This window comes from Brugia malayi (assembly GCF_000002995.4).
Source record: "Brugia malayi strain FR3 genome assembly, contig: Bm_v4_Chr4_scaffold_001, whole genome shotgun sequence".
Taxonomy (NCBI): domain Eukaryota; kingdom Metazoa; phylum Nematoda; class Chromadorea; order Rhabditida; family Onchocercidae; genus Brugia; species Brugia malayi.
In genome coordinates, this window is record NW_025062478.1 from 9,921,957 (window position 1) to 9,947,663 (window position 25,707).

The following is a 25,707-nucleotide window of genomic DNA, read 5'->3' on the forward strand; positions in this document are numbered from 1 at the left end:
AATGCATGTTAATGAGAATAGTTTGTTGCCAATTCTGAAAAACATTCAAATTTATTGACGGTTGCTTCTAAAGAATAATGTCGCTGCTATTTGACAAATGCGCAAAGGAGATATTTCTTCAAGTAAATGCTTTTCTAAATATATTAGTTTATTAATAAATTTATCATCTAATTCCAAAATCCCTGTCATAACTCAAAAGTTTGAAAAGAGGTAATCTTCTGTCGTCTTCTGTCGAAATGAATGAAATAAAACTACTGAATGAAAATTGTAGGAGAGTGTGACAGAGGCCAACCGATCAATTCTGTTAGATATTGTTCGATAATCGCATGTATAACTTCTCATTCAGATGGGGGTGGCAAACTACGTGTATTGATAACTTACGTCTACGTATAATAACGTATGTATAGCAATAATAATAGAATATATAATAATGTATAATAAAATGATAATAGCACTACTGCTTAATCCTTTATACTGAATCATTTCTTTTCAGTTTCTGTATTTTATTGTTATAAATAATTTATGCAAAGCAGTTGTGACATTTTTTGTAATCTTATTATATTTCGCTTCAATTTTTCCACATTTTCAAATTTTTGGGAATATTAGCAAGAATGGAAAATTACATCGCTGCATCTTTTATTATTTATAAGCATTTCGCACACAAGGTTCTTTTTTTTTTTTTGAGAAAAAGATAGCTGACTACTTGAGATAAAGAATTAATCACAAATTAATTAAATAATCTAATGATGTAATTAATTTTAGATAATTTATTTCAAAACACAAATCTACAATCTTATATACAAATGTATTATAATTAATGCTAAGATTTTCTATTTTCTAATTGGTTTGTATAAAGTTAGTAACGTTTATAGCACTTTACAATGCAATAAATAATGTAGCTTCACCTGAAGCGGAAAATAATGAGGTTCAAATTGATATTGGAGAAATGAAAGATCCATTCGAATCGTTGGAATACGCTCAAAAAAGCACTTCTGATCGAAGTATTTGTCTTCTAAAGCCTAGTGAAGGTTGTTATTTTATAATATTATTATTTATTTTAATCAATAACAACTTTTTTCCTTTTTACAATAATAAATTAAATTCTATTTCTAGTAAATATTTATTCAAATTTTTATTATATATAACTAGAAAATAAATTTTAGGTCGAACATGTCGAGAAGATGAATCACCTCCTCGAACAAATTTACAGTATTTCTACAGTAATCGTGATAAACGTTGTAAACTTTACTTCTATCGAGGATGTGGTGGTAGTCAAAATCGATTTGATACTAAAAGGCATTGTGAATTAACATGCGCTGTAAGTATTATTTTTATTTTAATAAAAATGAAACATTAATTCTTTTGATCAAATTTTTTGCAAAATAAATGAAAATAAAATACTCATGAATTATTCATAATTAATTTCAGGGTGTATAAAACGTCGATTTTATCATAGAACTGATTGTTTTATTGATCCATTTCACGTGAACATATTCATCTCTAAATCAATCACTTCAGATCAACGTCATATATTCTATTAACCTTTGACATTACCATTTTGTTTGTTATTTATATATGAAAGAACAAATTATCAGGAGATTATCGATGCGAATATCTTTGTTTTTTTCCCCCGTCTACCATTTGTTATTGTATCGATAGTTTTTAAGAAATACTTTTGAGTAATTAGCTTAATTGTTCAAAAATATTTTCTTTCAGAAATTTGGTTAAAATGTTTATAACTTTCATTCACAATCCAAATAAGAAAATAAGTAAAACAAGCAAAATATTTTTGAGAAATGATAAATTCAATAGCTATTTTACAATTATTACCATAATTTAATCTTCAAAGATATAATACATTCAATCAATACAATTATCCTCTAAGAAAAAAGGAAAAAATGAATCTAAACGATTAGGTCATTAAGATGTTATCTTCTTGTATGTACGTTTCTATGTCTATGATTTATACTACTTATAGGTTTTAATTAATCTATTGAAATTGAAGAATATTTATTGAGCAATTTAAAGAGATCTAAAAATGATAATTATCAAAGATCACTTGGAAGGAAATGTTTGGTAGTTCTAAACATATCAAAATTACAGTATAATAGAAAGTTTAATTAAGTACACTATGCATTAATGATAAAAGGTTAATGTTTGTAATCGTATGTAACGATTTATTTTGTTTATGTTACGCGATTATTATGCCAATTTGCTTTACTTAATATATTTTAAGTAATTGTTAATAATCAATAAAAGGTTTATTTAATATTCTGTCAGAGAATGTTTGACACAACAAATGAATCATATTGGATGTAATGATACATTACTATCGAATATCATCATTGACATACAAATACATGCACATAAGTTCACGTAACATACGTAAAATCTTCTAATTTTATACAAGTACTGGGTAAATTTTTTTAACCTAAAATTCAAAAAGTCTTTTAAAAAATAATAGAAAGCTTGTTTTGTTTAATACAGAATTATTTAAAATATGATAAGTCAAAAAAAAAAAAGAGGAAAATCTATTCATTCAAATTTGTTATATTTAATTTTTTTTAATTCCTTTAATTATATGTTAATAACATTAAGCCATACAATATTTCTATTTTGACAAATATGAAAAGTGATAAAATGAATTTATTTTGGGAAGCTTCATTAGAAACGATTTCGAAAGTGGAATAACTGTGCTAACTCTACAAGGAAACTGTAACGATGATACAGTGTCCCATATCTCATCTCCTGGAGTACAGTATCATACTACTTATAATTTCGCGAAAACTTCTATTTAAAAACAATCCCATAATATCATAAATTATCTCTACATAAATCTAATTTCTTAAGATTTTTCACATGTGATTTTCATCTTAGATACGTTCAATTCTCACATATGTAAAACAATCTTACAGAGTATCTTAACTTATCTCTCCTTAAGTCTGGTTTTTTAAGATTTATTACACATGTACGACAAAAATTATTGGTGCCATGAGTCGGGATCGAACCAGCGACCTTTAGGTATTTTATAATTTTTGTCGTGAAAGGTTGTCTGGTTGATACTCGAATAGTTGCAATACAGATTAATAAACCTTTATTATCCGAAAAACCGAACAATAAAAAGGGAAGAAATTTATAAAAGAAGACCGGAGGAATTGAAATTGGTTAACCGAGTAGTAGTCGACCTTAGAGACAATAATTCATGTAATTTTTTAAGATTGAATTTTATATGAGTGGTAATCGGCGTGTCTAAGATAAAAATCATATGTGTGATGAATTGGAAATCTTATGAGAATTGAGAATTTATGATGTGAGATTACATGTGTAATAAATCTTAAAAAACTAAATTTAAGGAGAGATAATTTAAGATACTGTAAGATTGTTTTACATATGTGAGAATTGAACGTATCTAAGATGAAAACCACATGTGAAAAATCTTAAGAAACTAGATTTATGTAGAGATAATTTATGATATTATGGGATTGTTTTTAGATAGAAGTTTTCGCGAAATTATAAATCGCGACAACTACGATCCATTTCATTTCCTATTATTAATCATCATATTTCGTTTTTCTTTTTTGCTATATTTTAATTTTTTTTTCATTTCTTTAATTATTTAATTATTAAAAATGAAAAGGGAAAGAAAGAAATTAAAACAATTATTTCTTTAATCGCATTGTTTGCTATAACACCAAGTCATAAAATATTTCTGATTAAATAAATATAAAAAATGATAAAATTAATTAATTTTGGAGAGCTTCATTAGAAATGATTTAAAAAGTGCAATAACTATGCTAACTTTATAATACACTTATGTAATACAGTAATTTTTATCTCATAAGTGCATTAAATAAAAGCACAAAACGCATTACGGTCGAATACTGTATTTTAAGGGATTACGGTAGTGAGGAATTTATAGTTTGCAAAGATTATCACTCACGTGTAGGTCTCGTGACGAAGAACTGATTAGCGCGTAAAAGGATAGTTTGAATATGTCATTGATTAAAAGACAGATGTCACATAATGCGAGTGTTTGGATGGTAGTTTTTGGTCACATTTTTTTTTTTACTTCATTACTAGTAAAGTTTCATTATTAAGGTTAATTCTCATGAAATAGCCACCAAAAAAATAGCTAAAAATTAACTTTGTATGTTCCAAAATAATTAGTGTAATATATTTATATCACAGAAAATGGCTAATGATCATCAATAAGTCATATTAAGAATTTAGCATCTTTTTAGAAGTTTTGCTGAAGTGAGTAGTCGAGTCGAAGAAATTAACAGGTAATGAATGAAGCACTTGGTGAATTATTGAATTTATTCGATGATGAGGAACAAATTGAAGGTATTTATTCTATTTTATTATTATCAATCCAATGGTCAATGCAAACATTGGTCAGCACTGAATGAATCTATTTGTTTTGTATTTTTCCATCAATAAATAAGCATTTTTTCTATAAGTTATTTTTTACATTAATTTTTTCATAGTATATGTCATAGTTAATGTATAATTCTGTTGTAATTTTAAGAACAAAGTTTATTAAATATCAATGATGAAAATGATAGAGAGATTGAGAAGGTCAATGCCAAACAAGAAAAGGAAGACGCGGCTAATTTAACTGTGCCAAATGCAATTAACGCAGATAAAAAACGTAAGTGTAAAATTTAAGCAATAATTGAAAAGTAATGTATTGTTTTATATGGATTGCTCACTTATTCTTATATTTCTTTGTAAGCTTATTAACTTGCAATTTATGAAAGAAAAAGTGTAACTGAAATGTATTATTGTTACAAGCTATAATCATATATTAAACAAATAATACCCTTGGCAACTTTCATGTTTGTAAGAAATGCTGGAAAGAATTTTTTGTAATTCAATTTTAGCAATTCGATCTCTCATCCCAATAGATTTTGGATATTCTAAAGATAATACTAATAGCTATGACCAGAAGAAGAAAACTGATAATAGAAGCAGTTTGTTACATTGTGATGGTACAAGCTCGAGTGAAGACGAACGAAGTAGAAATGATAACGTGTGAGTGAATCAGACAAATTCTTTATATTGGTCTTGAACTTAATTAAAAGTTAACGAGTAGTTTTATTTGTTTCATTTAATGTGCTCATTTTATTTTTTTAATCTCATTTTAGAATCCATCTCAGCGAGGCTGGTCGAAACATCAAACGGCAGTTGAAAGAAGCGAAACGAAATCAGTCAAATTCTGCATATCGAGTCAGTCTTTAAATTGAAATGCAGTGTATTCATAGTTCAATTTTTGTTCCTTTTTACCATTGTACTTATTTGTTCGTTTATTTATTTATTAGTTAGTTTTTTCTACACTTTTTGTTTATAGTAGCAAGATAGTGTTTTTTTTTTGGAATGATTTTAAAACTAGATTTTTATAACAGTTTTTTTGAGGTGGAATCTACGACAAGACAAAAACTTAGTGTTCAAGAAAATCGTCATGCACTTCAAGGAAAAGCTCAGCAAATAACAAGAGCTGTCGAGTCATCATCGAAAGATGCGTTGAAAGTTTATGATCAATTTTTTGGTATTCGCATCAGGTATTTAGTTTATTTTGAAACTGGTTTTTTTTTTTTTTTTTTTTTATATTTGTAATCGTATTATATCGCTTTTGAAAGAAATAAATGTTTTTATGTGGTGCAAGTTAAATTTCGGAAAAGAGAAGATATAACATCTTTTTGTATTTTTCGTATAAAGATCTTTTTTCGGTATAAAGAAAATCTTTTTTTAACGGTATAAGGAAGATCTTTTTCATTTACACATAATCAAAAATTAATCTCAATTGAATATCAGTAATATAAATCATGGTATATCTTGTTACTGCAGGAACCCAACTCTTTCATCAGCAGCTTTTGAATCATATTGCGACGGTTTGAAGAAAATCCGCTTAAGCCAGCTGAAATCCAGCTTTGTACGAATTTTATCTCAGTTGACTTTTTTTAAATCTCTTCATTGCTAGCATGATAAGTGATAGGCGAATAGCTAATCATAGATGTTAATATAATTGTCGATAAGGTTAAAGATTGTAATATTAAGATTGTAACAAATACAAAATTTAGGACTAATACGAATTAAAGATTGTAATAAGTAATGAAGTGCTTACTTTGTAGCAGTTAGACAATAAATGGATTTCCTTGGCAGTTATTGTAGAAAAAACAGGTTGTCGTAAAAGCGCAAACGGAAATGAATATATGATCTGGAATACTTCCGACTTAACGGTACTTTATTTTTAAAAACTGATTTGTAAATTCAGTGTTTTGATTGTTTATCATCTCTTTCTCCTTTAAAAAATAACAATTTGTTGTGGGTTATTAAGTGCACAAAATAAATTTTGCTAAAAATAAGAATGAAATTTTGGCCTTTTCAGAATTCTTTAGATACAAATGTTAAAATTCTCGTATTCGGTGATTGTGTCAAAAAATTTTGGAAACTGCAGCTTGGTAGTGTTATTGCGCTTGTAACACCATCTTTTGCTGACGGCGATGATAAACAAAGTGAAATAAATTTTCTTCTTTTCAGTTCTTTTTTATGATATTAATGCAAAAAAATCTTTTCTTTAGGCTTCGTGCATGCTTGTAGCGGTTTATCAAACTGATATCTCTGCTGTTAAGCTTTTCACTCTAAGTTATTCGATGTTATATTCAATTTTTTATTTTCTTTTTCATTTTCGTTTTCCTTTGTTCAATTTTTATTTTTTTTAGTAACAGTGAAATTAACGAAATGTGCACAGGTTTTAGAATTGGGATTTTGCCCTGATTTTGGTCGCTGCAAGGTTTGTTTCAAACATATTAGAAATAATACTCCTTTAATTAATTAGAAAATAATGATTAGAAAACATAATAATTATTGTCTATGATATTGGTGCACTAAAGTGAGTAATAATTATGGTGAGTGAATGAAGTATTAATATTCTTTACAATTATTTTATTAAATTTAAATTTAATAACGAAAGTTATACCGTTTACTCTTTCAATAGGCAATCAAAAATGATGGTGGATTGTGTCAAAATGTGGTAAACTTATCACAGTGTGAACGTTGCATTTATCATGTTCAACGAGCAGCTCAAAAATTCACAGCAAATCGTGGCTCATTTGCATCCGTATTATCAAATCCCAATCGAAAATTACCATTGCAGGAATCAAATTCACTTTCGAGTGGCATAATTACAATGCCAAGAAGGTAAGATTAGCTTGAAATATATGTCGAGATATTAACCTAACAAAAACAAGTAGTAATTTTATGTTCTCTACTTTTATAAGATTGTAATCTTTGTACAGATAGAAAACAGCAATACCTCGTAAAAAGTCTAGAACTTCCAGAGTTTCAACAAATACTTTGTCGATAAATGAAAGCAGAAAGAATTTCAAACAACAAATTACTAGTTGTTTTATGAGATCGAAAAGTTTAAAGGAATGTGAAAAGATGAAATTGGATGCTTTAATTGCGAAAGAAGTAAGCTCCTTTGTTAATTGTTACCTAGTGCATTTAATTAATTAAAAAAAAAAAAACATTCACTGTTAACTCATTCTAACTGCTTAGTTATTCCATGCTTGAAGCAATGAGAGATGATAATATCAACTGATATGAATGACACAAAAGCAGCACGAGATCATTACACTATTTGGTTTAACATACAAACAAATTTCGGTTGAAATCTTATTTGTCCTGTTTATATGTCAATTTATCCTCTGTGTAGAATTTTCATGATTTTTTATAGGTTGCAATTTTTGGATCAAAAAGTGCATCACAACCGCATGGAAAAGTATCAGGAGAAAGGAGTGACGAATCACTGAAAGAATTTCTACAGAAGCAGGTTTCTGATTCGCAATTTTTTTTTTTTTCTTTTGGATTTTGGTTCAAAATTTTGAAGAATGGCTTACAAAACTTTTAGTAGGTATTAAATTAGTTCAGATTGCAGTTCTGCATTAGACAATTTTCTGTGAACATCCTAGAATAGTTAGAAAATGCAGGTTTTTCAAATATTTACTGAGCTAATAATATAGACTTTCTTTTCATCTCAATTGCTGAGTCAAAAAATTAGGAATCTAAAATTTTTGCATAAAGCAGTTCTTTCTCTAACATTAATAGTAGGTTTAAGTTTTTCTGGAGAAAAACATTATTTAGTAGCGATAATAATATTTTAGAGAAAAATTATTTTTAAACTATTGCGATTTAAAAAATTCTGCTTATCAGTGTTTTCTTGCTAAAAAAAAAAAATTCTACTTGTCAGTCTGTTTGCACTTGCTTGGTGCAAGTGTTTTCTAAGTAATACTAAAGCGATATATTATGCTTTATTATTCAGGATGAGAGCAAAAATTCAATGCATTCGCCAATCCTTGGCAAAGGCTTAAACTCTGGATCTGTTTTATTGATTAGTCCTAGAAAAATCAGCAAATTAGACGCTTCAGAAAATGCTAAGGTTAGTGAATTTTCAACAGTACTTATGCCAATATCGTTAATATATTTAGTATGGTACCATAACAACGATAACTGAGCTCGAATAAAGTCCATACTTTTACCTATTAAGCTATTACGTTTAATTCATTTAAAAAACTCAAAGTATATTGTAATTGTTTGCAGCGGAAAGCTATTGCAACAATAAAGAAAATAGGTGGTCTAGAAAAAGCTGATCCAAATTCAGTTAACGGTAGACCTAAAAAAAGACGTTTGTTCTGTAAGTCATTCTGGTTTTTTCTTTTCCCCTTTTCTTTTCTTTTTTTTTTTTTTAACCCTTCTTTATGTATTTTCACTATAACATAGATCTTATACAAAAACAAATTGTATTTGAATAAATTTGCTCATTTCTATCAAATGCCGTTTTCTTATATATTCATTTTCATTTACTTTTTTTGAATTTAATTGAATTGAAATCACTACGCAAACGAATTTGGTCTTAGAATATCTACTTTAGTTGTAATACGAAAACATTGTGATGAATTTATAAAAGTTGATGTTACACTTTAGTTAATTGAATTTCATAGGAAGTTTTTCAGTTTCTCCAGAGCATAAAGGAGGTGAGCTAAAAATGAAATCCGGAATTGATGTGAATTGTGATGACAATTCAAAAATCAGAGAATTCTCAAAGAAAACTGTTTTTACTGATGATGAAATTTTGAAATTGTTGGAGAAAAGAAGCAATCACGAGAGTGATCTCCGTCGGGTAAGCTCACTGTTTGTTGCAATTATGTTATTATGATTATGCTAGACGAATTGAATTTCTGTTAGAATTCAATCTTTGTATCATCACTATTTATATTTTGTATTAATAAGATTTATTTTAATTTTCAATACATCACAGTATGATTTTAGAAACCGGGAAGCTCTATTATGCAGCAGTTAAAATTTATAAAAAGATAATAATATATGATGACACGACTTATTTGATTATTTCAATTGTTGTTCAGTTTTAAATTCAAAATCTTCCATTTCTTCTAAAGATAATTACTTTCATCTAAAATACTTGCAATCTTTCTAGGAAGATTCTGTTCGTGAAGCGCGTTACTTTAATGCCATGGAACAAAAAGAAAGATTTGAAAATTATCTTACCAATACCATGGAAATTAAAGATTGTAATGTAGTTAAGTGCACTCAGGTATATATAACATTTTAACTTTCAAATATTCTTATGATGTTTTGAGTTTTCATACCAAAAAAAAAAAAAAAAATCCAAAACTTCAAATTTTTTCTGATTACAATGAGATATTGAGAGAAAAAATGTAATTCGTTATGACAAAGATTTTTTTTTTTTTGATACCTATTTGTAGTTCTGTTTTGATAGTTGTTTTTTCTTTTGGTTTACTTTACCTTATTTCTTTTTTTATTTTTATGCTTTTTGATTATTCCGGTTTCTTTTTTTTTTTTGTTTAATGGATGTTTCTTTGTGTTTTATTATGTTAGTAAGAAGTAACTTACCTAGTAATCATGTTTTGCAGTGCAATTATACGTCACATAAACAAAGTGAATTATGCAAGCAATTAAATCATACTGTGAAACAATGCAAAGCCAACAAACGATTCTTCCGCTGTAAACAATGTCATAGGCGTACAGTTTCATATGAACGATTGCCTACAGTTCCGTGCACGGTTAGTCTTTTTAATTTCAAACAGTTTGGGATGCAATTTAGTACTGATAAATGCAAAGGTTAAGTTTGTTAGATGAAATTACTCCATCATAACATTTAACAGAAATGAGAAAGTGACATTTGTTATATTTTAAGTTGCAAATTTTTTTCAAGTGAAAAATTTTTCTCAGCACTCTTAATTTCTTTTCTCACAAAATAAGTTAAGTTTTAAGTAGCGGGTAAACAAAATTTTTAATTTCTATCATATTTTAAACATACAACAAGTTCACGTATCAATGACAATGTAATAAATTATTTCTAGCAATGTGGTTGCAATGATTTTCAACGGGTAGCAATGAAGGATGAACGAAGAGTAAAATTAGCACAAGAAAATTTACTTTTACGTGGCGAAGAACGGAAATATGTTAATTGCTAATTTAGTTAGTGAATTTGTTGATTTTCTCACTATTTGACTTTTCATCAGATGAGTAAATGAAACTAATTATTTGAGCATTGTAACAAACTATCTGATCTATGAGATCAATCGAAATGTTTATGCATTCTTTTATTACCAGTTGTTCTTTCTTATCGAGAATTAGTGAAAATTTTTGAAGTGAAAAAATATTTCATCTGTTACAGAGTTTAATGGTGGTACATAATTATTTTGCAAATGTTGTAAATTTTGTTAACAATGAATTGTGATTTTAACTATATATGAAAAAGCATTTGGTACATTTCTTTAATTTAGGATGGTGAAGCTACAAAAATTGAAAAGCAATTGCAAGCTTAAATTGTTGAAATATTTGCTTAGCATGCAAATTTTGCAATATATATATATATATATATAATTCGTATTTTTTTTTTTTTTGCATATGACAAATACGAATACATCAAAATAGTTAATGAATGTGAAATTTTATTCGATGAAATTTGTAGCATTGAAATATGAATAAAATAGGCAAATAATGATTATGAACGTATAATTTCTCCTCATTTTTTATATGGAATTTGAAGTTAACTATGATCAAAAGATATAAAATGTGATAGAAGTTGAAATCTTTTATTTATTTTATTTATCAACAAATTTTTTCTTTTTTTTTAAAAAAAAAGAATCAGTAAATGATTGCAGATGATACCAAATCACTAACACCACAAATATCTTTGCCACGCATTAATCGAAAGTAACCATTTTCACCCCATTGCTCACCCCAACTATTCTTAATTGTCCAATAGGGTAAGTTATCTTCAATACCATAACCAGTAATCAATACTCCATGATTGATCTTTGATGGTGGACAACGTGATTTGCTTGGATGAAGAATTCCACTCTTATAATATGACAATAATTCAGCATCAATTCCTTTAAAAAAAAAAAAAAAAGGAAAATTCATTTGCAAAGATTGGTTCTATTAGTTAGAAATCAAAAAATTCGAATTTAAATTCTAAATGTCAAATTGATAAAATTAAAAAAACCATTTCAATTGTTTATCTTATAATTGATAAGGTGATGTATTAGCGATTTTAAACATCAAATTGATAAAATTTAAAAAATAATTTCAATTGCTTGTGTTATAATTGATAAGGTGATTAACATATTCGAGAAAGTCTTATATGAATTTGCTTTAAAAAGTTAAAGATTAACTTTTATAATATTAGATTAATATTGGTTTTTTTTATATATTTTCTCTCTTACAATAATATTTTTTTACTTAAGATAATTACAAGTAATAAGTAATAACACGTACCAACAGAAAGTGGTCCACGTTGAGCAATCCACGCTTTCATCACGGTTTCATTACGTGGAATTTCTACGGCGTCATCTATACTAACAGCAATCTGTGCTCGGACTAAATGGCACGTACCATTTTTTGCTTCATATGGATATTGATCTTCAGGTTCTAAACCACCCATTCGTTTTATTTCTCTAAAAACTTAAGTTTAATTTGAATTCTAATATAATTTAGAAAATCTTATCTCAAAAAAAAAAAATCAAAATCAAAGTTAAATTTTTTTTTGCTCACTTCTTTTTTTTTTGTCTTATTTTTGAGATCCAAAAAAATATTTTTGTTTTTTTTTTTTTTAAATCATCTTTTCTGTTTCTTTCTCATTTTAGATATTACAAACTAACCGGAAAGCATTAATTGGCAATCCACCATTGCATCCTTTATCAATCACATCACAATCAATTAATTCTTGTTCGGAAAGTGATATTAATTTACCGGTTTTAATAGCCCAAAGACTTTCAATATTACCGGTAACGGAAAAAGCCCAACAACTACCACAAGAACCTTAATTGAAAATATTAAAAATTCATACTAAATATCTAAAAATTTAAATGACAATAATTTTTATCAAATAATAATTTCAATAAATAAATTTATAAACCTTGATCTTTTACTGGTGTAACAACTCCTTCTGTGCGCCAATCAAATTTACTTGGTAGATTATTGATCGAAAGATTAAAATCATTTAAATTAAATGTAATACCATTAGATTCTACTCTATCCCACCATATACTTGGTAACATAATCTGAAAATTTCCACCTTTTTTTTTTCGTTTTTTAATCAAATATCTCTTATTTAATATAACAATTAAATTTCAAAATTTAATTTCCAAAAAATATCGTTCAATCGTTTCTAATGAGAAACTTTATTATAATTAAATGACACCAAATATATCTAATTTAATACGACAATTAAATTTCTAATTTTAATTTCCAAAAATATCACTCAAACATTATTAATCAGAAACTTTATTATAATCAAATGAAATGATAGCATAATTCGTATCATCTTCAAATGCTTCTATTTCAATTTCATAAAATTTATAAATAATTTGCAAAATAAAATTTAACAATAAATTTCAATTCTAACTTTTTGAAATTCTTCCGCTGTCATATCGCTAAATTTTGTTGCACCATAAATTGCTGTCCCTTTTTCTTCAAATTGTAATTTTTTCGCAAAATTCATGTTTTGCAAATAAATTCTGAAACGATCCAATTGTTCCTCTATCGAAGAATATTCTCGTTTAAATCTGAAATATTAAAATTATTTTTATAAATGTATTTTTAATTTGAACTAATTTTTGATATCATTAATAAAAAAAAAGTGAATCATTTTGGTAAATATCAAATTCAAATTTAATCTGATATATTGATTTATTTCTAGTAAAGCGATAAATGATGATAATTTATATAATCATATCAATAAAACTGAATATTTTTTTTTTTTTTTTTTGTGGAAATTGAATAATTCTAACTTTTTAATAAAAGTCATGAAATCACTCCACAGTGTTTTCTTTTCTTCGTTTTGCCATTCCTGTGAATTCATTGCCAAATCTAATGATTTCATATTCGATCTGTCACTGAAAGCAAATTAAAACTTTCAATATTTAATTTAAAATTTGATTAATAATTATCAAATGATAGAAAATAACCTATTTTCTTTGATTATTCGTTCCGATGGAACATAATCAGAACATGTCAAAAATTTAATTTTCCACAGCATTTTCCAACTTGGTTGAAATATTTCAAATACGCAAGCCTAAAATGAATGTTAATAACAATAAAAATATTAAAAATAACTTTGAAATAAGCAGGTTTGACAACAAAAACAAAAAGGAAAAGTGGAAAATTATCAATATTTTTTGAAATAAACTATAGAAATAATTAAAATATTGTATTTATATAATTTTATGAAAATTCAATCACTTGTTAAAGTTAAAAAAAAAAACAAAAACATTACCTTTAAGCCAGTTTCATTTTTTGCTTTACAATAGTTACTGTCAAAATTGTTATCAGCCTGAAATTTAATGAAACAAAAAAAAAAAAAATTTGTATTTTAATATGAAAAACTAAAATGAAAGAAAAAGAAAAAAAAAAAAAATTCTTACAGTTTTTGTGCAATTCGAAAGAGCAATTGCAATTTTGATCGAAAAATGCTTTCCGTTTCTTGGAATCGTATTCATATCCAAAATTTTTACCGGAATCCATAGATTCTTATCATTTGATATACTGTTATACTCTGCCATTGCTGATGACAACAATTTCTATATTTAGAATAAATTAATGATAATTATTTGAAAAATTTTATAAAAAGAAAATCTTTTTTTTTAAAAAATAATTCTATTGTTAAATAAAACTGATAGTGATATTATCATATTAATAATTTGTAAATATTAGGCAAACTTTACTTTTATTTTTTTTTCGAAAAAAAGAAATATTTATTAGCAATAAATTAAAATATTTAACAGTTGGCATTTTATTTTTTTAATAGTTTAATCACTGGCTTTTTTTTTTTTGATTTAATTTGGAGGAAAAATTTAAATTCATTTTTTACGTCTTTAATTTATTATAGAACACAATAATTATTTATTGTAAAAGGTAATTTTATATGTTAAAAAATATTGAGCTAATAAGTTTACAATAGAAGCTTACAATATTAGTTGCCTTAATTCATTTTTAATTTCTTTTAAAATTAATTCATTTAATTTCATCTTTGGCTAAAATTGATAATACAATTCTTTCTTACCTCATGTTTGCTAACAAGAAGACTAGGCTTCTCAATTGCTAAGACAGCTTGAAGCCCAAATAAAATTATCAAACAATTAGCCAACATGTTATCAATATTGAGATGAAAATTTGATAATCTGTAAGATAAAAAAAGAGAAATGAAAATAAATAAATAAACAAAAAGAAACAATCCAACTATATTCTGTAATTTTTATTTAAACTTCTATAACTATGCAGTAATAATAATAATAAGTGTGATTAAAAGATTTCTAATTTTAAAATAAAATACAACAAAAAAAAAAAAAAATGAAAAACTGATTTCAATTAATAAAAAAAAAAAAATGAAACATAAACACTAAAAAAGGTATACGAGACTATAAATGTGCTTACAGTATAGCTATCAAAATGTTTATAATGCTAAAATTCAACAAAATTGCTAAAAGAAAAAAGAAAAAAAGAGAGAGAGAGTGAGTGAGAGAGAGAGGAAAATGTAAACAATTTAGAATAAAATATAAACAAAATATTTTAGCTAAATGTTAGATAAAAACGATTGATGAAATTTACATTTTTGTCGAACATTACAAATAACACTAATGATTGTATATCAATGCTGATGTAAAGTGATGAAAAAGATATTTGGTTGGATCGATCGATCGGGTTAATACGATCGGATTATTTCCATCTGATGAATTCCCTTCTTCCTTCCTTCCTTTCTACCTTCTCCTCTCACCTTTCTTTACCTGTGTTGTGCTTCTCAAACAGCTGTCCTATAGCTAAAATATCTTCTCTGCTGCTTATATCTGTGATCGATACTTAAGCATCTCTTAACAATCATTCAAAGATCATTATCATCATCAGAAATAACAAAAGAAAAAAATAGCCTTAACTAATGCTAGCTAATATTTAGTGAATTTTTTATTTTTATTAAAGGTCTAAAGAAACCAAAAATAAAAAAACAAAAAAAAAAAAAAAAAAAAGCAAATGGCTTCACTGATATTTTTGTATTAGTTTTATCTTACAAACAACATTAAAATATTAACATTTAAAAATAAAATACATAAATTTAAAAATAAAAAAAAAGAAAAGAACTGACAAAAAAAAAAAAAAAAAATTCTATCCTTCATGCTAACAAATTAATTAATCATTTTACATATATAAATGATGTAATTATTGAATTTTAAATGCATTATAAATTTTAATTTAAAATAATTGCGGAAAAAAGAAAAAAAAAGTTATTGAAACTTTTTTTTTTAGTTATTGAATGATAAGTAAATTTTATATTATAATTGTTTATTATTATTATTCACAATTCATTTAAATGATTTATTGAAAAGAATAAAAGTACTAAAGCAAAATTCGCACTAAAATTTTAGCGTTTTTTAATTAAAATTATTTTAAATTATCCATTATTAGTTTAATATTGTAAATGATTATACATTTAATACGATGGAAAAAATTAAAAAACAATGAAATTTATTTTGAATAAATTTATAATGGCATACCGATATTAAATAATCTTTGCTGTTTTTTTGTCACTAAGATTTGAATTTCACACCATTTTACATTTGTTAATCATTTTGAATTGTATGCTATCATATATTCGTTGTCAATTTAAATATTCTAAAATATTCTTTATATTAAATAAATATTCTTTATATTTAATATTCTAAAAATCTAAAATATTCTTTATATAAAATATTCTAAAAATGAAAAATTCAATAATTTTTTTTTCTTTTATATGTTAAAATCAAAAAAGATTTCAAAGCAATTTAAAGCAATTTTTTCTTTCATAATTTAAAATAAAGCACAGCAATCAAAATGGCATATTAATTAATTTGTAATGGATTATTTCAAATCATAACCACTCGATGAAATACATTTTTTAGTGTCACAACAGTTTTCAGAAATGACAGATATGTATTTACATTGCTATTTCAAAATCAATTACAATTCAATTCAATCGTACACGTTTCACGTACCTGTAAATATGATAAATTCAATCCCATTTGCACGTAACACGCATTTTCTACAGTATTATTTATTTGTATGTTTATTTTTGCAAAAAAAAAAAAAAAAAATGACTTTATTAAATATTATTGTTAATAAATGGTTGTTAAACGTTTAGACGACGTGAGAAAATACGGGCAAAATTTTTTAAAACTGCTACTAATTGAGGGCAAAATTATTAGATATAGAAAAGAAGAAACAATATAGCAATGAAAAAAAAAAAAAAATGGCAATATGCAAATTTTGCAAATAATACATTTTTTACACGTTTATTGTTATAATTGCATAGTGTTGCAAATTTGTTTTACTGTGTTATTTCTATTTCTCAATCACAAGTTTTTGTATTATTTACATAAACAACAAACGTGAACTTACGTAAATTACGCTAAAAGAATGGAACAAAATTATTCAAATCGTGGTAAACGAACACTTTATTTGTCCAATATTAATCTTTATACATCGATTGATCATATTTATCAAACATTTAGTCAGGTAAATTGTTATTTCATTTTTTTTTTTTTTTTTCATTTCTAAATTTAACTATCATATAATTTACATTACTTTAAGCACTACAATTCTTTCGTAATTTTTTTTAAAATTTCAATTTAAGCTAGTAATTTTTCAAATGTTAAATTTCAAAATCTATTTTTTATGAAAAAATTTTTTCAATTTTCCAAGTAATTCTAATGATATTGCATATGTTTATGATAGCTTTAAAACTTAGCTTAAAAATAATAATTTTTATATTTTTTATATTATTCAATTATTCAAGAAGTCATTGTACTTTTTTCCTAACATTCCCAGTATATTAATGAGATTTTTGAAAAATACTAATACAATAAGTTTCGTTATATTAAGTCAGTCGTTTAATTACTTATAGAGTAAGCTTTCTTTTTTTTTTTTAAAAAAAAAGCTTAATTAAACTTTAAGAAATCGTTTAAAAGGAATTCTTTCATTCTTGAAGAACACAAGCCAAATAATCACTTCTAATACTTTCATTTTTTAGGCAGGTCCAGTGGAAAAAGTTAATTTACATGAAAATATTGATGGTACACCACAATATGCAGTTGTTGTTTTTAAAGAGATTAATTCAGTAATGCATGTAATGGCTGATTATAATCGTTATCAACTTGGATTCAATATTATTCATTGTTTAAGGTAATTTTTTCTTTTTTGATAATATCTTTTTTGCATTTCTGGAATTACTATTATCTTTTTTTTTTTTTTTTTTTTTCATTTATTTTAATTAAACATTAAAAAATCCTTTGTATATCTATAAAGAATTGTTGATTCAAGAATACAAACCAAATAATCAAATCATTACTATTTACTTACTATTTTCCTCTTACTTACTTTTTAATTTTTTCATCTAAAATCTTATAAGTTAATATTCTAACTTAATAAAAGAAAATAATCATTATTCTTTCTTTTTTTGTTGTTGTCAAATATGATATTTCTATAGTAATATGATTTTATTCTAGCAATATACCATCTGAATTATCCAATCAATGGAATATTTCACGTCAAATTGGATATGAGAAAAAATGTGCTCAACAATCGCATCTTTATAATATCAGAGTTTTTAAAAGTAAGTATTTAAAGTAAGCATTCTTAGATAGTAAGTTTATGTGTCTATGAAATGATGGAAATGATAAAAAGATACAATATCATGATTATATTGATATTATGATGGATTGTTTTCCTACAGTAATTTTTTTGTGAGTATTTTTTAAGTTTAGATTTATTTCAAATTAATTTCAAAACATCAGTATTTATGAATAAATTACAGAGAATAATTACAAGAAGAATGATACAAAGAGAGAAATTGCTACTACAATATCATCAAATGATGGTTGGAATCCATTCAACAGTTCATTAAAATCTCCTATTACTTCTTCCAATTTCTTAAAATTCAACTCTACCATTTAATCATATTTATTTATTTGTTTGTTTACTTACTTATTATCGTCATCATTTATTTCTATTTATATTGATCGCCATTTTAAAATGTATTTTTAGCTTCTCCTTACCATTGAAATTTTTTATTGTTAATAATTGGATTACCTAAATAGCTTCTTTAATTTGAATAGTTGACGATTCCATAAGAAATAAGTGAAAAGCAAGAAAACGGAAATTTTTTTTGAACTAAAAACACAAGGAAAAAAATTTTTTTTAAACTAAAATACTTGCACAGTTAATAAATAGTTACTGTCAACATAGAACTTTTTCATTTCCAATTTATTTATGTGAGAAGAATTCGAAATTATTTAGGACTAAATGTTTCATTTTTACATATTTTATATTCATAATTCTTTTATGGTTATACTTACATCCCTTTCAATTTCCGATTTATTTACTTTCGTGTAAAGCCATATTATTGTTAATCATTTCATGCTCTAGCTAAGTTTCATACAAAGATTGCCATATCTAATTTTAAATTTGTTTAGTTTTAATAATTAAGCTTAAATTGTCTCTGCTCATTCTCATCTTCTCTAGTTCAAATAAACTTCTTTTCGATCTAACATTTATCATTAAATTCCAAAAATAAAATCTGGTTTGAAATTTAAGTAAGAAATTGATGTGTTTATAATATTACATGCAAACTCAATGAATCTAAAAAATGAAAATAAACTTTCCGGAATTAAAAAAAAAAAAAAAATTCCTTAAAAAATCTAATAACATCTAATTACCATCCAACACATACTTTAGTAGTTACTATTCAAACAAACTGCAAGTATAACTTACTTTCTCATCACTGCTGTAAATGCTACTCATGAATCTTTCATCTTTTTTTTAATCTCTAATCTCACATATTCATTCAACATTTCTGAACCTACAATAACTACTTTTTCTCACAAAAAAAAACAAAATATATTACATATCTCATCAACTGTCACCACCCATTGTCACCATCCAACAGATTCGACGCAATATCATCTCACCTCACAGCCACCATACCTCAAATTAGCTCCGTCTCCGGAATTTACACTCCCGGAGAGATCCGCATCCGGAATTTGCGCTCTCTTCGAGAATGACGAATAGCAGTGCATTATGAAAAGTGTCATCTCATGGCTCTTTTTTTCCGTTATATTTAATGTGTTTCAAAAATTTTCCTGGAACTGCCAATTGGAAGTGAGATGGCAGCCGGAATGATTTACAATTTACGACATCGAGGATTACTTCGAGCAAAAGGAAAGGAAGTATTTCAATTCCTGCAAGCTCTCGTTACAAATGATATCAGGTCAGGTGTGCTTTTCTTTAATTAAATTAATTAATTTTTATTAGTAGTATGCTTTTATGTAATTTATCCCTGCATCATGTTCAGTGTTTCATACCTACTGAAATTGTTATTCATATGATAGCATATATGTAAGATTATATGATTACACTCACAGAGTTAATAAGTAATTGTTATCCCTCTATCTATCGATTAATAATATTAAATGAAAGATGGTAGAAAAAAATCTTACATGCTGCAGATTATTTTGCAAAATGAAGAAATTTAAGTTTTAATTGACCTTTACAAATGTGAAGTAAATTGAATTAATGTAAGTGATAATTTAGACGCTTAGTAGATGGTCAAGCACAGTATGCTTTGCTGCTTAATAATCGTGGTCGTATTGTGGAAGATTTAATTTTGTACCGACAAGCAGATGAAATTTTGATTGAAAGCGATCGAAGCAATCAATTGAAATTACGGAAATTATTTGAAATGTTTAAAATACATAAAGATGTAACAATTGAAGAAGTAACAGAGAGGTATGTTTATCATGCTGATAGCGCAACGAATAATATTCCTGGCATTCAAGATCCGCGAGTTCCATCATTTGGTAAACGTATTCTTAGCAAAATTTTGCCAGGTAATAACATTCTATAAGTTTTTCTTTTCTTTTTTTTTTTTTTTTTTTTTTACATCTATTTTTCTTAACAAAGAAAAAAATTCTTTGTTAACAGCAAGGGAATTACAAATGTTTGACACACATTATTATTAAAACATTGAGTGCTAGTGCTTAGTAGTTTTTAGCTTTCAGATGATCAAACAGTAGATGAGAATGCATACCGAGAAAGGCGTTTTGATTTCGGTATACCGGAAGGACCGAATGAAGTAGCTGGTGAACTTCCATTATTCATGAATGCAGATATCATGAACGGTGTAAGGTCTGTAAATAATGTAATTTTGATTTTTCTCAATATTTTCTTCATCCATCAATCTTATTTTCATTAAAAAAAAAAAAAAAAAATATGGATACACTATACTATACAAATGGTCCTTAGTATAAAATACTATTTCAGCTTCATGCCTTATTCATTTTTATATTCTTTTGTCAAATTCATCCCATATTGTCACTTTTAAAATGCTTCATTTTAAGCAGTTCTAATAATTTCATGTATTTCAGTGCTAATAAAGGATGTTACTTAGGCCAGGAATTGACAGCCCGGGCATTAAACGCACCAGAAATACGGAAACGCCTTTTGCCTTTCACATGTAAAAGTAAGCAGTCGATTTTTTTTTCTCTTTATTTTCTACTCTATTTTTGTCATATCATACATTTTATAAAGTTTGTCAACCATGATAAACAAAATCCTGCAATTGTTTTTCAGTGTCGTGTTAGACGGTATTAAGAATTTCCAGTTAACTGTTATACCAAGTTTTTTTATTACCTTAGTTTTTCTTAGCTTCTCATTTCCTCATGTCTTCTTTCATTAGCATTTCCAAATTACTTCTTAAATTCTGTTCAGATATGGTTACTGGAACTCTAATTAACAGTGATGGACGGCGTGCAGGAAAGGTGATTGCATGTACCGGAAGGAAAGGTCTAGCTTTGGTATATACTTCAGGTAGTAATCCACCAACACATTTCCAGTTGCAGAATGAAAACATTGAAATTTTTCTACCTTCTTGGTGGCCATCTGATTCTTTCAGTGTTTCATCACAGGCGCTATAAAAATTAAAGTGCCAATTTCCATCCGTTGTGCCCGTTCATTCTATCTAGATAGTATTAGATGATATAAGAGTATGCACTACCTCATTCAAATTCAAGTTCAAATTTTTGTTGTCACTAGGAAGATGTGAAAGCTAACATTTTCTCTTAGAAAAGGGTTTGCTATTATTTCAGTAAGGAATGCCAGCAAAGACAGCCTTTCCTACTAATGTTTTTGGTAGTTTTTATTGAATGAAATTCCTGATACTTTTATTTTTATTGAATGAATGAACTTGAATATTAGATTTACTCTTGTTTGGTCTCACTGTTCATATTGCTTAATAAAGTAATTCTATAGTGCAAGTTTACAAGCACAACAAAAACAAGTATTTAATATGAAATTATGACATATTACCAAACAATAAAAGGAAAATGTTAACTAAGTGGAACGGAACATAAAATCTGCACGAGACACGAAAGCCGGTAATTTTTGAAAAGCGAAATTAATTAAACTCCATATTTAAGTAAGATCCACATCCCGTTGATGAAGGAAGACAGAGGATCAGTAAATATAGATGTATGTGTATGATTATTACGTGAAGGAATATTCGGCAGTATTTGAAATCATTTCACGATAACAAGCTGTTTTATGAGTATATATGGGATTAAATTACAATGGTTCATCTGGGTTTAAATTCTTTTTTGTCTGGCTTTCATGCCATGCTTTACAAATTGTCCTTTTCATGTCATCGTCTCCTTCATCATACAGTTGCTTCATCAAATTCATCAGTGATTCTTGTGGATCTGCTTTTTGATCAAGTTTTGGTGTACTAAAAAACACAGAAGTTATACTGAATTCAAATGCACCCAAACTGAGAAAAAAACACTGCTTATTGAAAAAATATCGCCCAAAAGTACAAAATAAACTAAGATATTTTGAAAGAACTACCAATTAATTAAAATGTATTTTATATAAAAAACAAAACCTCTTTTCTTTGCTCTGCATTTCCGCTTTCGTCAAATACTTCCAATTTTCCTCATCACTTTTTCGCATCATGATCAACAGAAGGTTCGTTTTTTGCTATAGCAAGATCAAAATAGGTTATTTTATGGAGTGAAAATAATTTGTTAATTAATCAGAGTTTTATGCAGTGTGATACTATAGATCGAAATAAACAGAATGAATATTCTGCAAGATCAAGAAATTTTTCTGCGGTTATACAAACAAAGGAAGGACATATAGAACAAATACTACCAGTCAGAAGTGGAATTGTAGAAGGGTAGTATGAAAAGATAACATTATAAACGATTCCAAACTGATTCGAAAGACTGTTTTGCATTTGTGGCCAAGAAGAAAAAGCCAAAATATAGAATATATCATTTGGTCATCATGTAAGAAATTCATGACGGTACGAACGACAGCATGAATGCAATTATATGTTGAAGCTTATTTAAATATACAGAAGAGTTAAATTTTGAAATAAAATCAAAATAATTTTTGATGGAATTTGAAAAAAAAAATGCGGCGTTTTTCAAGAATAATAGTTTAAGGATCGTGAAAGTGTTACCTTGAAAGAAGAGCCGGATGGGTTGATTGTTTTCAATAAACCCTTTATTATTAAAGAGTAATTTTTTGAAGATACATCATGAGCATTAACATGCACCTCACTGCAACCAAGGAAAAAATGTTAACAATAGCAACCGATCTTATAGTATATGAAAAAAAAAAATATCTAGATATTTTATCGTTATATAGAGGATCCATTTCTTCCTAGCAATACATAACTAAAATTTGAAATTGTAATCCATTCAGTTCTTACTTTTCTGTAAAGTTGACTGTAATTTGTTCTTCCGGAACAGTATGTATGTCTGGAATAGTAAGGTAAAGCTTCACATATTTGTCACTTTGATCCCAAGCTGAAATAATGATAACAGGGAAAACTTTTATTATGCAGCCGTTTCCACATGAAAAGACAAAATCCCAAACTAGAAGAGCCATATTCAGTTATATATGGAATAAAATTGAAAATCATCTAGTTGAAATCTTAATTTCAAATACCAAATCTTGTCAAAATGACAATAAGAATTCTAACTTGCAATTTGTGATACTGAAGTCAGAGGAAAATAATTTTTTGATTTCATCCACATCTTTTTCTAGATATTTCCTAATTTTTAACGCAGCGGAACGTCAGAAGAAGCCTCAATGTACAAATTAAATAACTTATCGTCAACGATTCAGTTACCATAATTAGTAATTTTCACTGTTGCCAACGGTACAGTATTCGAAGATGCAACTTCCGTCCTCGATTGTTTCAAAACCGGTACATCACCACATCCACCAATATTATTCGTTGCTTCTAGTGCTTTTATCTGAAACAAAAACAATAGTTATTATTTGCCAACAACTATCTTGCTCATTGTAAAGTAAATAGGAACGTATACTTAGCAACACTGTTTTATATGCCTTAATTGTTTACCGAGAAAAGGAACCTCATACTGAGCAGATGGTTTTTTTGTCGATCATCTTCAGTCTTTCTTTTTTTAATCCTTTTGTTTCTATTATTAGGTTTATTTAATAGAACTGACCATACTTGCTAATAATGTTAGCTGACTTTACCTTGCCTTCAATTTCCGTGATCTTTTCATCTAGCATACTTTTCGTCATTTTACGTGATGCAATGGAACGCAAACTTCGCAATTCATGTAAGTCGTGGCGTAGTTCAGTACGTTCTTCCATTTCTGTTATTCGTTATGAAAATTTAACAAAATTCAATAATCTAAAAAATGACGACTGTAACACGACATACACTTTTATTTAAAGAATAATAAATAATAATAACGAAAAACTAACACAAACAGAAAATCTTATAAATAAGCGATCAATGAACACTTTCTCCATTTCTCAAATGCTTGCATTCAAAAAAATTAAAAAAAAAAAAAAAAAAAAAAAAAAAAAAAAAACATATGACCAATTAGATTTCAAGAAATAGAAAACATATAATCATATTCTTACAAATTTCTAACAAAATAATAATTAATTAATTAAGAGTGCTCTACCTTAGAAATATGCGCACTCTCAGTATACTAATTTAAGCAAACTCTAAACATTTCATTTCAAATCAACGCACCAAATGAACCGCCGCACTATCGCAAGTTAACTAGCAAACCCATTGCTTCATTCTAACACTTGCTGGAATGTTCTCGATCGTCGCTTTGCATCTCTGCTGTCTCCTTATTCGGTGCACTCCTTTTTCTTCAATTTCTTTAACAAAGGTCAGATGCTGATTTTTTCTCATTGTTTCTCGTCTGACGCACACTTGCACTTATATGTTTTTCTGCATCTCTTACACTTCCTCATCTTTAATCTCTGACTCCGACAGCTTTATTGTCTCCAACCTTTGTCATCATTTTCCTACCTTGAGGGCATGTTCGTAGATGCGTGCAAGTGTGTACGTCACGTATAGACACACTTCGTGCACGTATCCACGCTTACACATATATATACACACACCCACATACATACACATATATACATACACACAGACGCATACATATACGCGCACAAACACGCACATGCATACACGACACACACGCACATGCATACGCGTTGGTTATGTTACGTTCCACTTCAGATTTGAAATTATTTTGTAAAATAATTTAAATGGAAGTGTTCTCTGTAATTAGAGGAGATGGCGAGTAAAATAGAATGTCACAAATGAGACGTCCGTTGTGCTAAAAATAGTGGTGTTACGTAGGGTCATGACATGACATTACGTGAGATCATAACGTGTGATGAAAATCTCCAAAATATTTTCCGATTCGTTGTGGAAAATACACAAAAATCTGAGTGGTGATTAAAATTTCGATGAGTTTTTCCGAAATTTCTCAAATTAATCAATTGTTGGTGTTGTTTCTTTATTCTGTAAGGCTTTTTATAAATTAGTAAAATTTCCATTTCAATAAACATTTAAATATTATTCCAGAGTATACTGGTTTATCGATTATATTTCAGAGTATACTAGTTTATCGATTATATTTTTTTTAAAGAAAATTCAAATATTCAAATGAATTGAAATACTATCATCAATAACCGTATTTTTTTGCAAAGTTTTTTCCAGCAATTTCTCATTATTGATTGAAATACCAGGTAAAATCAGTAAATTATTGTAAAATAAGTCAAAAAATA

General features: G+C 26.9%; 7 protein-coding genes across 9 annotated transcripts in view; 4 read left to right on the forward strand and 3 right to left on the reverse strand.

Annotated features, from left to right (window-relative positions):
- Bm14 (Uncharacterized protein) overlaps positions 1-483 on the reverse strand; it is a gene marked incomplete at both ends in the record, with an annotated part of 30,208 nt that extends 29,725 nt beyond the window's left edge. For all 3 annotated transcript variants that reach the window (XM_043082289.1, XM_043082290.1, XM_043082291.1), the window contains one exon: positions 382-483. In XM_043082289.1, coding sequence (XP_042938223.1) covers positions 382-483 — 102 coding nt within the window. The remainder of the gene's footprint in view (positions 1-381) is intronic.
- A 463-nt stretch (positions 484-946) lies between these two features.
- On the forward strand, positions 947-1,437 carry Bm10668 (Kunitz/Bovine pancreatic trypsin inhibitor domain containing protein; the record flags this gene model as incomplete). Its single annotated transcript, XM_001894848.1, has 3 exons — positions 947-1,028; positions 1,164-1,318; positions 1,429-1,437. The coding sequence occupies 3 exons, from the start codon at positions 947-949 to the stop codon at positions 1,435-1,437; spliced, it is 246 nt and encodes an 81-aa protein (XP_001894883.1).
- A 2,849-nt stretch (positions 1,438-4,286) lies between these two features.
- Positions 4,287-10,517, forward strand: Bma-mcm-10 (uncharacterized protein; the record flags this gene model as incomplete). The annotated part of the gene is made up of 18 exons (XM_043082292.1): positions 4,287-4,344; positions 4,529-4,651; positions 4,884-5,034; positions 5,148-5,229; positions 5,416-5,561; positions 5,848-5,932; positions 6,132-6,239; positions 6,389-6,515; positions 6,723-6,793; positions 6,998-7,200; positions 7,341-7,473; positions 7,739-7,834; positions 8,324-8,440; positions 8,602-8,695; positions 9,015-9,181; positions 9,497-9,613; positions 9,954-10,103; positions 10,404-10,517. 18 exons carry the CDS (start codon positions 4,287-4,289, stop codon positions 10,515-10,517), a joined length of 2,142 nt encoding a protein of 713 aa, XP_042938226.1.
- A 676-nt stretch (positions 10,518-11,193) lies between these two features.
- Positions 11,194-14,698, reverse strand: Bm3996 (cathepsin F-like cysteine proteinase, putative; the record flags this gene model as incomplete). The annotated part of the gene is made up of 10 exons (XM_043082293.1): positions 11,194-11,441; positions 11,827-12,005; positions 12,210-12,369; positions 12,467-12,611; positions 12,956-13,115; positions 13,341-13,445; positions 13,518-13,624; positions 13,826-13,882; positions 13,974-14,129; positions 14,612-14,698. The coding sequence occupies 10 exons, from the start codon at positions 14,696-14,698 to the stop codon at positions 11,194-11,196; spliced, it is 1,404 nt and encodes a 467-aa protein (XP_042938227.1).
- Positions 14,699-16,992: 2,294 nt separating this feature from the next.
- Bm1 (Uncharacterized protein) lies at positions 16,993-18,528 on the forward strand (the record flags this gene model as incomplete). The annotated part of the gene is made up of 4 exons (XM_043082294.1): positions 16,993-17,091; positions 17,606-17,757; positions 18,081-18,187; positions 18,389-18,528. The coding sequence occupies 4 exons, from the start codon at positions 16,993-16,995 to the stop codon at positions 18,526-18,528; spliced, it is 498 nt and encodes a 165-aa protein (XP_042938228.1).
- Positions 18,529-19,736: 1,208 nt separating this feature from the next.
- Bm3944 (aminomethyltransferase, putative) lies at positions 19,737-21,545 on the forward strand (the record flags this gene model as incomplete). Its single annotated transcript, XM_001891579.2, has 5 exons — positions 19,737-19,840; positions 20,164-20,459; positions 20,631-20,757; positions 20,997-21,091; positions 21,340-21,545. 5 exons carry the CDS (start codon positions 19,737-19,739, stop codon positions 21,543-21,545), a joined length of 828 nt encoding a protein of 275 aa, XP_001891614.2.
- Positions 21,546-22,191: 646 nt separating this feature from the next.
- Bm9133 (calcyclin binding protein-like) lies at positions 22,192-24,258 on the reverse strand (the record flags this gene model as incomplete). Its single annotated transcript, XM_001891578.2, has 6 exons — positions 22,192-22,351; positions 22,508-22,602; positions 23,090-23,189; positions 23,342-23,438; positions 23,765-23,891; positions 24,139-24,258. The coding sequence occupies 6 exons, from the start codon at positions 24,256-24,258 to the stop codon at positions 22,192-22,194; spliced, it is 699 nt and encodes a 232-aa protein (XP_001891613.2).
- Positions 24,259-25,707: the final 1,449 nt, after the last annotated feature.